Source organism: Lepidochelys kempii, chromosome 8 (genome assembly GCF_965140265.1).
Source record: "Lepidochelys kempii isolate rLepKem1 chromosome 8, rLepKem1.hap2, whole genome shotgun sequence".
Taxonomy (NCBI): domain Eukaryota; kingdom Metazoa; phylum Chordata; order Testudines; family Cheloniidae; genus Lepidochelys; species Lepidochelys kempii.
Genome location: NC_133263.1, coordinates 51,484,042 through 51,501,284, shown reverse-complemented (window position 1 = coordinate 51,501,284; position 17,243 = coordinate 51,484,042). Strand labels below are relative to the sequence as shown.

Below are 17,243 nucleotides of genomic sequence, written 5' to 3'. Positions count from 1 at the left end.
GTCTGGGCCACACCCCTAAAACTGCAGACTAACCAAAAACAGCTCAGCAGGTTACCTCTCCAGCACTCAGACACCCAGTTCTCAATGGGATGCAAACCCCAAATAAATCCGTTTTACTCTGTATAAACGTCGCTTTTAACCATCTTAATTTAAATTAAACAAGCACAGAAATACTTTTTTTTTTAAACTTTCCCTTTATTTTTTTAGTAGTTTATGTTTAGCACAGTAATATACTGTATTTGCCTTTTTTTGGGTCTCTGCTGCTGCTGCCGCCTGATTGTGTACTTCTGGTTCCAAATTAGGTGTGTGCTTGATCAGTCAGTTTGTAACACTGAGGTTCTACTGTACATAAGAAACGCAGACATCATTTTTGACCCATTCTACTACTTGAGGGTCACTTTATTGCTCTAATCAGATCAGAGCGCAACTCTGTTCCATCACTCATGCTGTCTCTATCACACTGGCACTGGTCAATCAATGCACTGGTATTTTCTAGGACAGACCAATGATGACAGATGGAAAAAAATCTGTAGACTTCAGCTTATGCATAACATTGTTTGACTACTTTTATGCACTTCAATTTTTTAAAAACCCATTTCTCCAATATTAGAGTTAAAGGAAGTCACTTAAAGTTTTGTGTTATATTCTAAATTTCTTTGAAAACGTCAACAGCTCTTACTCTGGTTCCACATATCTAAGTGGCCTTCTGATTTCCTATGCAGTGGACTAAGTCTAGAGGCATAGATTTAAGAATTTAATATTAAATTTTACTAAGTAGCACTCTCAGATCTGGAACTCTCTCCCTTAGTTGGTGTAAGGCTGGTGCTATTTCTGTTTTAAAGGTTAGGCTTTGAAATGGGATTGTCGTTGTGTTTATTTTACAAATGACTTTAGAGTGAGCTTTGTGAAAGACCAAGTATAAAGCAGAGATTTCACTTCATTGGGTAGTTGGAATAGTATGCTACATTTCAAACTCAGGGACTTGTGCTTCTGTATGTGGCTATGACCCTACGCAGCCCTGTATTCACACCCTACACATTATTGCAATGATATTGGTACAAAATATGCCTTATGAGGTGTCATATGAAAATTAACATCACATTGGTCAATAATATCATCGTGAAATGTATGTGATACTGCAGTATGTGGAATTACGCATACTCACTGATATTAGGCTTTAAAGTCTGTCATTAAAAGGTGTTTTAACATGGCATGTCAGTGGGAGCTGATAAACTGATTTTCTCCAGACTAAGGGAAGAAGTCACAACCTCAAACCAAGTGTGGCCAAATTCAACGGGCTATTTGTATCGAGGTTGCAGGAAGAAATCATTTGCATTGTACACATCACCTGTTGTGGGAGAGAGACAACATGGAGTCTTCACCAGACAGCATGGCATCCATAACCATCAAGGAAAAGAAACTTTATCTGGGGATACATTTCAAAGGTTTACTGGATAATAAAGAGAGGGGAGTGAACCCCTAAGTTATCCTTCATTGAGGAGACAAGGAAGACCAGCGCCTTGGACTCTGTGGTGATCCTGGCCCAGAACTAACCAGCTATTGCTGGAAAAGGAAGATTTGTGAGGAGCTGTGCTTTGCAGAAAGACATCTCTGAGGAGCTTGGGGACCAGAGTTCACTGATTGTTATATACTAGGCAAGGTAAAGGCTGGTAGCATCTTGAGAAGTTTGCTGGTGAGGAAGACAGATAGCTGTGGCAGGAAGTTGACACTCAATCTAATCTCCAGCAAAGCTCACTCCTTTTGAGGCACAGAGCTAACACAGGTTTCAGAGTAACAGCAGTGTTAGTCTGTATTCGCAAAAAGAAAAGGAGTACTTGTGGCACCTTAGAGACTAACCAATTTATTTGAGCATGAGCTTTCGTGAGCTACAGCTCACTTCATCGGATGCTAACACAATCGCTCACAGCTTTGGGTACCCCAGAAGCATGTTACAGTGGCCTTGAATCTTAATGAAAGAAGCTGTTATAGTCTGAAGTCATCTTTCTATTGAGGTTCCAGAAGCATCTCAAATTCAGCAAGCTTTACCAAAAAGCAAGGACACCCACTACACATACACTTTTTGAAGGGAAAAAAGAAAAAAAAAGAGAAAAAAAAAACACCCAGCCCAATGACCTGGCGTTTTCCATGCATTTGTACTCTAATAAGCACTGAACTGCCTTTTTCAGGGCGTTTTTGCTATTAACCTTCCTGAACGCATTCAGCCTCAGAAGAAAACAGAATCGAATCCACTAGGTAATGCTACTAAATATAAGTAATGAGTCAAATCACTCACTGCACTTCCCAGGACTTTTCATCACAGTAAAGAAATGCTTCAGGGACTAGATCTACACAATCTGATATTTTCTAATGGGGTCAGAAGACAACGGAACATTTTTAATTTTCATTTATAACTCTTTAAAAACATCAGGTGTTTTTTCCAGTACATTTCACCAGGCAGTTATTTCAGTCCTCCAGCTGTGAAAAAGAGGTCATTTAGATACAATTCTTTGCAACAGCCATTCCAATTAAATAACTATTTATCACCCAACTGACCAGGAAACAACATTTTAAAGAGTGGAAATTTCAAAGATTGTTCCATCAGGTCTCTGGCATGAGCGATCAGAAGAAGGGGATGGAGGGAAGTGTAAAGAGCAGGGGATATCTGTGTCCCTGCTGTGGTTCTCTAGTAAACAACTAGTCTCTGTTATGGGTTCAGCCATGAGGCAATCTGACTGTGCTGTGCATTGTTCAGCAAGGAGGTTTAATTAGCACAACAGGAAACAGCAGAGCATGCCCAGCCTGTGGAAAGATGGTCTACAGTGGAAAAGACAGCTTCTTAAGTCCATTTTGTCTAACTTAAACAGAGGGACAGAGAAAGAGTTCAATACATCCAGCTAAGCTTGAAAGAGAAATATCAAGGCTGGGAAAGTGACAAAGAGCCAGCAGGAGTCGCATCCCACAATGCAAAGGGCTGTAGGGGGCTGCTTTCGAAACCAAGGGAAAAAAGCCTTTTGAGAGAGACAAAATCTGATCCACAAGTAAACACAACCATAGGAATTGAATGACGCATTAATACTTTGAGCATTTCCTCACTGACTTCAGTAAATTTCTTATGGTATCGGGGTATAAAGCAGAAAGGTTTGTCCAATTATACAAAACATGTTATGCACACACACAAGAGTATGTTCACTTACTCTAAAATTTCCCACTGATGATGTTCACCAAACAGTCTTAAAAGGCACAAATGAAACATTAAAAATCACCTTTAAAACATCTAATCATTTTGTATCATCATCATCAGTAATAAGACTGCCAAGTGAGAGCGCACAGATTAGTAGCACATTCCCATACACTGATTTCCAAAGATGCCCTATATTTAGGGGACTGTGGTCACATCTCTTTTTCCACTTTCTGAAACCTAATTGAAGCTCAGTGTTTGGTCTCTGGTTTTAACAAAACTTGCAAGATACGCCAATTATCTGTAACTGCAGAAGATGCCATTAAAGTTACTGTCACACTAGTTTAATGGCAATGCATTTTAGAGTATTTACTACAAGAATGGAAGTAGGAACTAGAGTTGCCAGGTGTCAAGTTTTCAACCGGGAAGTCCTATCAAAAAGAGGACCTGACAATATCAGGCTAATGCAGGCGAGGAGGCCCCGGGTCATCACCCGCACCAGCCCCTACTCAGCTGGGGCCGCCTCCTACTGACGTCAGGAGGCTACAACTCCCAGCCCTGGCTCCACAGGCAAGTCCCTCCTGATCCAGTTAGAGGTGGGGTGTGGTGGAGAATAAGGGAAGAGACCTGCTGAGACGCGTATCCAAAAACTTGTCAATTTGCAGTGTGAACACAGCTCAAGTCGCAGACCCATGTCATATGTAGGGCAGTATAGATGTGATAGCATGGCTGAGAGATCCAGGTCCAGCAACTGTAAATCCAGGTTTAAAATGCAGCATCGATGCTCAAGCACAGGTCCCACCGACCCAGATTCACAATGCAGTGTTGACATATCCGGTGTGTCCAAGCTCATGCTTGAGCATCCACACTGCGTTGTAAACCTGGGCTTGTCAAGCTAACAGCTCAACTAAACTGAAAATGTGGTCACATGTTACTGCCGCAAGGGCTCAACTGAATTAGATGGCCAAGTTCTTACCACTCCTAAAAATGAAAGGATTCATGACCATGAACCCCGCTACTCCACTGCTGCTAAAAAACACCTTTGTTTTACCACTGTGTGCATCTAGAAGATAGTAAGGGGATAAGTAACAGTCAGCATGGATTTGTCAAAAACAAATCATGTGAAACCAACCTGATAGCTTTCTTTGACAGGGTAACAAACCTTGTGGATGGGGGGAAGCGGTAGACATGGTATATCTTGAGTTTAGTAAAGCTTTTGATACTGTCTCACATGACCTCCTCATAACTAAACTAGGGAAATGCAGCCTAGATAGAGCTACTATAAGGTGGGTGCAAAACTGGTTGGAAAACCATTCCCAGAGGGTAGTTATCAGTGGTTTACAGTCATGCTGGAAAGGAACAACAAGTGGGGTCCTGCAGGGATCAGTTCTGGGTTCGGTTCTGTTCAATATCTTCATCAGTGATTTAGATAACGGCATACAGAGTACACTTCTAAAATTTGCAGATGATACCAAGCTGGGAGGGGTTGCAAGTGCTTTGGAGAATAGGATTAAAATTCAAAATGATCTGGACAAACTGGAAAAATGGTCTGAAGTAAATAGGATGAAATTCAATAAGGACAAATGCAAAGTACTCCATTTAGAAAGGAGCAATCAGTTACACACATACAAAATGGGAAATGACTGTGTAGGAAAACGTACCGCAGAAAGGGATCTGGGGGTCATAGTGGACCACGAGCTAAATAGGAGTCAACAGTGTAACGCTGTTGCAAAAAAAGCAATCATCACTTTGGGATGTATTAGTAGGAGTGTTGTAAGCAAGACAAGAATTAATTCTTCTGGTCTACTCCACTCTGATTAGGCCTCAACTGGAATATTGTGTCCAGCTCTGGGCGCCACATTTCAGGAAGGATGTGGACAAATTGGAGAAAGTCCAGAGAAGAGCAACAAAAATGATTAAAGGCTGAGAAAACATGACCTATAAGGGAAGATTAAACAAACCCATTTATTCAGTCTGGAAAAGAGAAGACAGAGGAGGGGACATGATAACAGTTTTCAAGTATAAAAATGGTTGTTACAAGGAGGAGGGAGAAGAGTTGTTCTTCTTAACCTCTGAGGACAGGACAAGAAGCAATGGACTTGCAGCAAGGTAGGTTTAGGTTGGACATTAGGAAAAACTTCCTGTCAGGGTGGTTAAGCACTGGAATAAATTGCCTATGGAGGTTGTGGAATCTCCATCATTGGAGATTTTTAGGAGCAGGTTAGACAAACACCTGTCAGGCATGGTCTAGATAATACTTAGTCCTGCCATGAGTGCAGGGGACTGGACTAGATGACCTCTCGAGGTGCTTCCAGCTCTATGAGTCTATGATCTTCCCCCAAAATTTATTTATTTTTCATTGAAAGTTTCAGGAAGATCAATCAATAATACATCACCTCTGAAATATCCGAAAGCACCAGTGACATCATAAGAGCGACTTGCAAAATAATGCTGAATAGCCATCCAAAGCAAAGGGGCAGAGAAAATCCTCTAAAATACAGAGGCTCCACTAAGGAGTGAAATTCCCAACTAGCACAATGCACTTAGCTGGCTGAGCTCATTTTCCTCTATTTGGTCCAGTATTTTAAAATGTGATATAGCTAAGAAATTACTAGGGAGGTCACATGAGTTTATGGACAGTTTACAAAAGAGTTTTGATATGGAAGAGCCTGAGAGCCCCCCAGTCTAGAGCAAGACTGTTTGCTGCACAAGTTTGCAAGGAAAGATACCCTGAGGATTGCTTTTATTCAGGTTGCTACCTGAGCCAGACAAATGACAAGAGGCTAAACGAAGAATATGGGAAATCTGAAACTCAGGAAGTGCCTTTGAAAAGAAATTAAGCTATCATCAGCAGAGGGAAGAGAATTTGTGGCTGGTACTCGGCAACGTGTGCCAGGCTGGCACATTCCAAAGGCAGGCTGCAGGGAGTTTTTGATGTTCTCATTGCCTCCATTAACTGTGAATAATCCAAAATCCAGGCAAACAAGAAACTTATTCGAGACTGGTTGAAAACTACAGACTCTGGTTCATTATTCAGGCTTAATTACTTTCTGATAACATGGATAATTAAAGGACTGCACATTTTTATCAAATCTGTTGTACAAGTTTAAGTGCAGGGAAGGGGCCGGGGTAGGAGGGAGATTGGGGAGAGAGAGCTTGGGAAAGGCCCAGATTTATAGAATGAAGAAAAACTCCCCATCCTCTTAGGGTGACTAATTTTGTTCTAAGATGGCCCAAAAGAGAAGGCATGAAAGAGTTGGATAAGAGGCTTCTACCACAAAGAGATTAATTAGCAAAACAGAATAAAAACAGAAGAAAGAAGAAAAGGGGGTAAAAGAATGATGCTGAGTTTACAGAATCTCTCATCTTTATGATGGATAACTATTTTATAGCCTTTTGTCCAGTCCAAATATGAAAGATTTGCAACCTAGAGACTCTCCATCTGTGCAAGAGAAAGCTTTTTGGGTGTAAAAAAAAAGCATTGTACTTCTGTGACCCTGAAAATCAGCTTTAGAGCTCAAGAAGTGGTGAGCACATCTGCAGAACCTGCCAGACACACTAAATTTAAGCACCATTCTCAATCGCCTCTTCCTTCTTCTACATTGGCTCTGCTGGAAGGCAAGATAAACAAATTTGTTTGTACTGTAGTAAGAGACAGATTGTGTAGTCAGAGCAGTCCTTTGGGCAAATTTATTTTAAGAGGTTCTGTTCCTCTTTCTTTTAGGTAAAAGGGTCTCAAGCTTAAGAATGTGTGACTTATGCCAATAAATCAAAACAAAACCAATCATAAATTACACAATTATTGCTCCATAGCATGCTAACACCAAAATGTAATTGCTTCTTAATTTCTGTGATGGCAAAATAATAAATTCTACTACTTTAGATGCTAGACTCAGGAGCTAGATGGGACTATACAAAAACAACATTAAAGTAGCTGCAATTTAAAGGTGACCTGCAAAGGATTTTTTTTTAAATTGGGTTTGTGCCCCTTTTTTGCTTTCTTATGCTACACTGAAGACATTTTTCTTCCTCATTTTTCTTCTCTTCTCCTCATCACACTCCTTCTCCTACCCCACCCCATAGCAATATCCGGAATGTCAAGTCTGGTCTTCCTTTGCTTAGCTGGAGGACCACTGGAAAGTCTCAGATATATTTATTACAGGCTTCAGCACCTTAACTGAAGGGCAAGAATGTTGAATCTTTGGCTATGTCTACAGTGGCACTTTTGTTGGTATAACTTATATAGCCAGGGGGGTGGGGGTGGGGGGCGGGACGACAGCACAGAGTGGCTACATAGGAGACCTTATAGCAATGCAGCTGCATCGATACAGCTGTGCTGCTGTAAGCTCTCTAGTGTAGACATGGCCTTTAACAAACAGTTCCTTTATCAAAAGTGTTAGCACTGAAATCAAGTATTTTTTTAAAAAGTTTTAAGCAGACTAAAAATTCCTTCCCCTCTCAATTGCTCAACTTTCACAGTCATGGCTCCTGTAATATTTCACTAGATTGGTCTATCAGTTTTCCAGCCTAGACAGGACCTGAACTTACTACATTTTTTTAAAATGCGAATTTTGTTTGCAACCTTTCAAACCTGAATATATCAATACATTTTTTACAGGGACAGTATCTCTTCAAACCCCACCCCTCCAGCTCATCTTTAATAAGCTAAATACATCTGGAGTCCATGTATTTAGGTTTCCTTCATCACCAAGTTGGGTTCTTTACTTCCCCTTTCTACAAAACGGGACTTTCCATTTATACTACTTAAGCCAGCAAGAATTTGGGTTTCTCTCTCTGCCTACTCATTCATGGAATTACTTCCTCTTTCCCAATTCTCCTCCTCCACAGCAATCACAACAGAAGACAGGCATACAGTGTTATTGGGCATTAATCTACTAAACAGCTGCTGCTGTACAAAAAGTTGTATTACTTGGACTCTCCTGTAACTGGCAGAAGTAGTGTACACTCACAAAGCCCTCCCTTTACCAATGAACTCAGGTATCTTCAGTGTTCAGTACTGCTGACCAGAGTAATAGAACTTAGTATCCAGATTCACACCTTGGGTCTCCAATTTTAATGCCTGAGGTATCAAGAAAGAGATCCCTAGCTCAGAGATGTGCAAAAAGTGACATTCCCATTTTCACACAATTTTTTTGCACAGGTAAACTCACATTTTTTAAAAAACACATTTTTAAAGTTACCTTTTCTCTTTAAAAGTAAGTTGGACCATTTGTGTGAAAGAAACCATTTTCATATAAAAAGCTGAAATCATGGTAATTAAACGGGGACACGTCTTGATAATTTAAAATGAAATCCAGAAGCCTTTATTTTATGTTTTCAGTTGCTTTGCGCAGTTCTACCTTAGTTGCTTTGTTGAGCCGATCTTTGCATGAATACTAATCCATCCCATTGTAACAGAGGATGCAACACTACAGCCACCTACCTGATTTTACTAACAGTAAGCAAGCGAGAACAACCCACAATATATTGCATTTTTAAAAGTTTCGCCACCAACCTCCAATTTTTTAATAAAGAGACAATTCACTAATTTCCCATTGTTTTATGTTTTTGCAATAATCCACAGGCCCTTGTTTGGGGTACAACCACCCCCCCCCAGCTGCCAAGAAGGATACCAACCCTAACCTCCTTCTTTCTTCTCAAAAGGAGTGGGTGGGTGAGGTTCTATGGCCTGCAATGTACTGGAGGTCAGACTAGATGATCATGGCAGTCCCTTCTGACCTTAAAGTCTATGGGTCTAAAAGTTTACTTTTAGAAACGACAGCAAAAACAAGTGAAGTAAAAAAGTTAATTATAAACAAAGATGCCCACTTAGCTTACTAGAAGAATAAGGAATGTTATGTACATCAGTAAAAATTAACTTTACTACAATAAACAAGGTGATTATATACCACACTACTAGCTTGTTGATTTATTATTGGGATTCAAGTGCATTACTTAAGTGGGTTAATTGGAAGTTAAGTAAAAGTATCAGAAAAAGAAAGAAAATACGGGTAAGTAGAGCAACAGACGTGAGGTGAGGTAAGAAGTGAGGTGATGTAAAAGAAGAAACTAACCTACCAATGGATATCTACAATGTCTCCCAGAAAAGTAACAATATTTCAGTCAAGTTGTTTTTTGAAGGAATAATCTTCCCCTTGAGCTTTGAGGATTTCTCAGATTCCATTTTCATGACGATGGGAAGTTCTTTATCCCAGTTATCTACAGAACAAGGCTGGAGTAAAGCCAAGGAGATTTTCAAATGCTAATTTGTAACCCTCACTTCAATAGCCCTCTCAGAGCAAGTGTTATGTTAACTGGCAGTATTAAGGAAATTGGGGCAGAGTGGAGAAAGAGTGTAGATGCCACTATTGTACACCGATGCCCAGAAGACACTCCCTACCCAACAGAAAAGTGAACATATTTCAACGGTGCCTTTTTCCAGCAATTGGGCAAGGGAAGAGGCTTGACTTCACACTTAGGCAGTGACCCAAGGCAGCGACCCAAGGCAGCAGGGTCCCTCATTTTAGTTTAGTTCTCTGGCTATTCAGTCTTTTGAATATTTTTGCAAGCTTTCTGTAGTAGGGGTAGGAGATCAAGGTGCAGGAGAGTGGTTGGGATCGTAGATTATTATTTTATAGACTCCAGAAGCTTGCTTGGGGCTTCACAGAAGCCTGGCCCCTGACCTGAAGATCTTTCAGTCTAAATGAGGACCTTATTAATCAAAAGACCAAAAAGCCATGGTCAGTTGGAGACTGATTTTGAAGGAAGTGGGAAAAATGGCAGAGACCCCCAAACAGAAAGAGGAAAATATAAGGGAGTGCAAGTAGAGGCAAAATAAAGGAAGCAGAGTGAAAACAAGTCAGGAGGAGATACACCATGACCTACTGTTGGAAGGGCAGCGGGGGCGGGGGAGGGAGAAGAGGAGTAAAACTAGATAGGAATAGAAGTTATAACCAAAATTAGAGATGTAGTGAGCCACATTTTTAATTTTAAGATAATTGCCACATATTGTCAGTCAAAGTGCACTACTATTTAATTCGTTTAAAACTGCCCGGAAGTGGTGGGTCAGGTATTTTTCACCCCAGCTACTGGGCTTAAGTCCTCAGGCTAGTGAATGTCAGATAAATGTTTCAAGGTCTACAAATAGTGTTTATTAAAACTATATTAAATTTAAATTAAAAATAAAAGGGAATGCTGAACTACTAATTTCATATGCAACTTGATTCCCTACTTATAAATGGCCATGGCTGTAAGAGTCAATGAGAAACTGAAAGGCGATGCATTCCCGGGGGATACAGTTAGTAACAGCTGAGGGATATAGCTAGAAGACATCAACAGACTTTAGCCTGTAAAATAAAGTTGGCTTGCACAGTTGCTGCTGGCATAAATACAGAAGTGTTAGTTACTTATCTCAACTCTTCACGAATGTCCCATACATGCTATGAAAAGGTAGTTATACAGAATTAATTCCACAAGAGAAAAGATTTTTCTCAAGTTTTCTATCATTGCCAAGAGGATATAGAGGCCCAAGCAGTCAAATGGCGGGGGGGAGGGAGGAGGGGAAGGGTAAAGCAAAGCAAAAGTTTGCCTTAAATACAATTCTTTACTGAAGAATTTTAAGAAGTCCATTCATGACACAGCCATGAGTTAACTCATTATCCCAGATGCTAAAGACAGCAACACACACTCATACCCAGCCAGTAAGTCATTGCCATTTAAAGACAGACGCATAATTTTTTCAGTCCAATCAACCAATGACCGAATGAGACAGGACAATGTCGTGGAGTTTGCTACAACTTGTTAAAATGTCCATTAGAAATTTAAAAATGGTTCTTTTCTCTCGTTTTCAAAGTGAGATTCTGTGACTTGCTGAGTACAAAAGGTTATCCTATGCTTGCACAGACTTAGCTAAGAGCAGCAAATGCAAAGTAATAAGACTCAGTGAGCTGCAGGAGTACACTTTGCCAGGGATCAGTTCATTCATGTAATTATGGATCTATTAACATTGAGTCTACATAAAGCCTCATGCGCTGTAGCTCAATGGCATTTTGAAGGGAAATGTTTATGCTAGTGGAGAACTGTGGTGGTGGGCAAAAGGAAAGACTAGCCATGTGCTAATCACTAATGAGGCATCATCTATTTATGGAAGGATAAGTCACACTTCCATTTAAAAAAGTGACTATATTTCATTTAATTATGAAGAAGTTCACATAGGGTAAGTTTTCAAATATATCACTTAACTCCCAAGTCTAGGAATTTCCATTATTACTGCTGTAGTTAACTAAAGGCATCTGAGTTTAACAAAATAAAAAACAAGGATTCTCCTATTTTCACTGATGAAATAAAATCATAATGCTGAAATTCTGACATTCATCTGAAATGAATTTTTTTATTATGAAAATTATTGTGATTTCAGAGCCCAGATTCTCTTCTCTTGCAGTGAAGGAGAAATCTCACTGAAACATTCAGATAAAGACTTCTTCAGCAATTAGCCATACCAGCAAGGGAAATGGAGCATTACTGAAAGTACATTGTATTTTGTAAAAGAGTTCTACCCACACACACCCTTCTGACTGAACTTTGTCCCAGCATGAAAATCACCCTTTAAAGAGGCAACTGGGAACACACAAGTCTTCCTGACAAGCTAATGGAATTTTTCTTAAATGAATCTACTTCCTCTCGCATTTTGTAATTCTTCCCTAAGTGATGGTGTAAGTGAAATTTAGACTTTTAAGTCAGTCAGAATTTACTATGACACTTACCGTGCTACACAACTTTCCTTTAACTTGAGATTGTATTGCTTCTGATTTTATGCACCTCCTGCTTTTAAGGATTATACGGCTCACAGGAATATACTTTGCATGCACATACTGCAAGCATGTACCTAGACACCACTATTTAATGGTTCTGCTGTGTAATAATACATACAGACAGAGCCTTTGTGAACATCAGTACTACTTATATATTGTGACTTCAGGACTGCTCCGTATTTCTACCATTTCACCAAAAAGTGGTCCTCACACCCAAACAAAAACATGCAAAAGGAGCTATCCACATTACATGAAAACTCAAAACACAAACTAAAGGAAGCACACACTTTAAAAAATATTATGTTTTCTTAGAAGTATAATGGAAATAAGGTCAGTAACAGCAGAAATGAGGACACCATTTGCATACCCAGTAGTATGACTGTGTGGAGATTTCACGTAACATTTCCAAGGAAAGCAACCAACTTTGTTTCTCTTCTTTTAAGGGGACTGAAAAAGCTGCAGCAGCTGGGAGGAAAATGAAGGAGTTCTTACTGGAAACCGAGAAGTGGAGACTAGGCAAACAATAGCCAAACCAAAAATACCCACATGGAAAGCCTTGTCATATGTGGTTTGTTTAAGGACAGGAGCTAATAGAGAAGAATAGTTTGCCACCTTTGCTTATTGATATTTTCAGAGGATTTAAACCAGAGTGCAAAAAAACAAAAAACCTGTCCACACGATTTGCACTTTTGTTTGAAACAAGAATATACAATGCTAGCAGCAAATGATCATGAGCCTCAGTGTTTCTCCAGCAGCACTCAATTCATCCACTATTTAGGAGTTCCACAACTGCACAAAAGCCTGGCCTATAGATTGTGGAACTTGCTACCCTTGGACATCACAATAGGCCAGAGATGTCAAACACTCATCCTTCTTGAGTACTGCATCTTGCACCACCATATTTCTATTCTACAGAATCCAATCTTTCGTTCTGAAAAAAAAGTAAATTTCTCGCCTTCATGGTTGCAAAAAGTTCCAAATGCAAAACAAGTATAAAACAATGCAGCCTTGTGTTCCTGAGTCTGCAGACAACCTGAGACAATGGCTTTGGGAGGTGTTAGCTCCCCGTACTCATTAATTTCACTAGGCTAAGTGAAGGCTAATTATGATATTTTACATATCAGCTGTTTAATCACAGATCATTTTATCAGATAGGATTCGTAGAAAGTAAAGCCCACAGGTAAACTGAGATTTACTGCAAGAAAGGAAATTTAGAGGGAAAACAGAGGGGCACACACAGAGACCAAAACAAACAAAAGGGTAGAAGTAGTAGTGGTCCTAATGGTGAGCATATTTTCCCAGTGAGTAATGCTGAACGAGACAAATAAGATCAGCTAAAAAAAAAAAATGAGTAACAAATAAGGTAATATTCTGCTGTTGATCTTTGTGCAAAGCTGCCACTGCCATCAGTGGGTGATCTGCTGCAGATTGAGGACATTATGCAGTCTCCAATTTATGTCCTGGCTCATGCACTATAATCAAATGTGGAAAAGGTGCTCTCCAAAGACAGACCTAGACTCCTCACAACAGTCCATTCCTTCAAATTCTAGGGAAAAAAGATTTAAAACTGCCCCTTCTTTTCAAGTGTGCTCAATGTCTAACTATTTTGTATAAAGTCTAGCATTCTGTAATTTTCTTTTGTTGGCAGAGCGCTCCAAGTATAGGTGCGGTGAATTTCATTATTTATAACATTTATTGTAAAGAGAAGCCATGATCATAAGTTCTATTTTCACTCATGCTTTTCTTTCCTTCTTACTTTTATCACAGTAATGCCCAGGGCCCCAATCAGGTTCCACCTCCCACTCCATATTCTTAGATTCATAGGTTTTAAGGTCAGAAGGAACTACTATGATTATCTAGTCTAATCTCCTGTATAACACAGGCCAGAGAACCTCATCAATTAATTCCCATATCAAGCCTATAGCTTCTGTTTGAACTATAGCATATCCTTTAGAAAGGCATCCAGTCTTCACGTAAAGACTTCAAACCCCTCCTGGCCTCAGCCCCTTGCTCTGGGAACCAACCCCCCGCTGTGCCCCGATCGGGCAGGCTCCGCATCAGCTCTTCCAAGTTGGGCTCTGCAGGCAGCAGGCGGAGGGAGGTAGGGTGAGGAGTGAGTGGGGGCAGGGTCTCAGGGGAAGAGGCCGGGCAGGACAAGCGGGTTCAGTTTTCAGCCATTAGAAAGGTGGCAACCCTAGTAAAAACAATGAAAAGGAGTGGGAAGAGAGGCGGAGGGAAATGGTAATAAGAACATATGTGATTATAAGCCAAATATTAATAAGATACTTGGGTGATTGGCTAAGGAATATCTGTTTTAATAATATTCCCTCTTCAAAAATAGTCTCCTGCTACTGTGAGCTCCCGCCCATTCCTTTTCCTCCGACTGCTTCAGATTTCCAACTCAATTTAAACATTAAAAATTACAAAACTTTATTCATTCCGAGTTGAACAAGAGGCAGGGGATGGAACAAAATGGAAAGAAGTATTTCCAAGTAAAGTCATCACAAACACTGAAATTTTCCATTTGAGTCAGAAGCAGAAGCTTGATAACAAGTTTCAAATTATATGAAAATGAGCCTAAAGGATCCTTGTAAGATTACCTCATTTAGATAATCCAGAAACCAACGAGATGGAAACTGTGCAATAAGAGCATAAATATCCCAGTACAAACAGGGAGTCTTCAGAAATTATCTTTTTGTCTGCCAGTAAACAGTAGGACTCTACTTCTGACACGTTTCAGTCCAACCACCACACCCAGTTCTGGGAAGGGCACTATGATTGCCATTGATTTGTTTGCAAGGTGAAGTCAGTTTTAATTATCCCATATCCTGTTTAACCTTTTCAGATTTCAAACGGGCAAGTCCAGAGGCAAGCCACAAACTCAGACACATATGAAAATGAGAAGAGGAGGAAAAAAAGTTATCCTCTTAGCCATAGAATGGCAAACAAAACACCACCACTCGGTTCCAACAAGGAGTCCAAAAAGATCAATAACTAGCATCACAGAACATCAAAAGGCTGCAAGCAAATGTACCACTCATGAAAGAAGTCAAACGGGCAGTCCCTGAAGACTGACTCCCTCCTCTAAGGGGTAGGGACAGCACAGGCAGTAGCAAGTGCAAGCTTTCCACATGCTGCCCTGCCACTACGTCTCTCAAGCCTGACCCGAACAGAACACCGAAAATAACAGCGCAGTTCTTTCTTCACTGCCATTCAATGACTGGCATTTGCTAAGACTAACAGCAGCATTGTTTTTGACCAACAGGAACAGAACTGAGTTCAGACTCATTTTACATAGGCTAAAACAGTTCTCATATGGTAATGACTTCTGGTCACTAACATCCTGAGTCTGTTTTTAACTGATGACCTCGATAGGAGAGGCAGCATATCCAGATGCAATCCAGACTAGAACAAATTAAGGTTAAAGCTTTTAGAATTCAAGTCACACTGTGTCCTTTTCTCTACCCAGACTGGAAATGGAAAGAAGCATACCGAGGGTATGGGTGTGTGTGTGTAAACATATCCAGTATATATATATATATATATATACTCTTTATCCACTGTATATACTGGATACAGTATATAAATATATGCTTGAATAAAAAGTTAAGATCATTCTTGAGTTAAGTTAGTCACTATGGTTAAAAGCATAAAAGCATTTTAGCCAGATAAAATTTTAGCAGATGAATGAAGTGATGCTAACTCCATGAAATTATGGCCACTGCCATTGAGTTTTGCTGCTCTTGCGTAAAATTAACCATAGAATTTTTAGCCACTTTATGTCTTTATTTGATTACCAGTACCCTCCATCAGACCAATGTTTTTCTTGGAAATGGCAATGAGCACTTTAGCAATAGCTTTTATTATAAGAACCTGAGAAATGATATTCCTGTCTCCAATTTATTTTTTTTTAAAAAAAGAGGACAGATGGAACGAGGAGGGATGTTAAACTAGACCAAGTCTTGGGTTTGTAATATGGATAATAAAATCCATGCCCTGGAGCAGTTCTGAAAGGTGCTTATGGCTAGGCATACACTAGAAACTTTTGCTGGTATAGCAATATCGCTTTGCACTTTTTGTTTTTAAATTACATTTCTATAGCAGCAAAGGCCCTAGTGTAGATGCAGTTATAATGACCAAAAAAGTGCTTTTGCTCTTATAGCTTTATTTTGCTAGTTTTGCTTATAAGCAGTCATTTACCAGTAATAAGCTGCTTCTACACTAGGAGGGTTTGCCAGTATAGCTATACCAGAAAACCTTTTCTTGACTTGGCCTAACTAACCACTCACTCAAATGCGGTAGTCATGGGAAGGGAAAATGTACAACTTCATACAATCATCTACAGAGATTGAGACAGGCTAATTATTTCAGCTTTCTAATGCAATGTCATATACCCATAATCTTAGATTTACAACAGTATCACACAATTGTCTCAAACTATATAAATCAATACATACTCTTTTCTGGACAATAACAGTGATGCATACCTAGAGAAAAATAGAGGACTCCTGAACTGAGCTTGAAAACTCACTGATAAAAATAAATCTAATCTTCTGTATGCACAAGTGGGTGTGAATTAATAAGACAAGTCCTAAAACTCACGTACTATCAGTGACTGTCCTTGTCCATTTAAGATTCTTCAGTTTCTTAACCCAGGCTGAAAAAGAGAATGGGGGGAGGGGTAAAACTGCTTTTAAAAGTGTAGTTGCGATCCGAAAAGTGACTGTAATGGGTGCTGAGGTGGTTCCATGCATATTCTTTTTCTGATTCCTGATCTAGTTATACACTGGGTTAATTTTCATAACCGCCAACTTCGTTAAGTCAACTGGGATATGAAAATTAATCTTGGTTTAATCACCTCTGAAATCCCCAAAAGTAATAGAGATTTTGTAACTGGCACTTGATTGGTAATTTAGTTAATCATGCATGAGGTGGGATAGAATCTAGCTCACTAAACTGTAACTACAGTATATTGGCTCTACAAAGCTAAAGAGGAGAAAAATGGGTTTGTCAGCAATAAAGTAATCAAAAGGACTAGTGTTCAAATAACGGTTAGGGGGAATAACAAATTAGCAAGAGATTGCTGATCAGGCCCAAGGTGCATTGGGTGGAAGCATACATGAAAATCCGCATAGCCGTCAGCCTATACTAGACCTGTTCCTAGCCAGTGCCATCCACTCTTGACTTTTACGAGTATTAAAAATGGACAGTTCTCCCCTTAAGATGAGCAAGAGATAGCTGTTTCCAAAGATGAA

General features: G+C 39.8%; 1 protein-coding gene across 4 annotated transcripts in view; it reads right to left on the bottom strand.

The window, feature by feature from the left end:
- The window catches only part of RASAL2 (RAS protein activator like 2), a 269,432-nt gene that overhangs the window by 225,857 nt on the left and 26,332 nt on the right, over positions 1 to 17,243 (bottom strand). The window contains exon 2 of one of the 4 annotated variants that reach the window (XM_073356487.1): positions 16,595 to 16,645. The exons of the other annotated variants lie outside the window; for them this stretch is intronic. Within the exon in view, the coding sequence (XP_073212588.1) occupies positions 16,595 to 16,645 (51 nt within the window). The remainder of the gene's footprint in view (positions 1 to 16,594; positions 16,646 to 17,243) is intronic. 4 annotated transcript variants of the gene reach the window in all.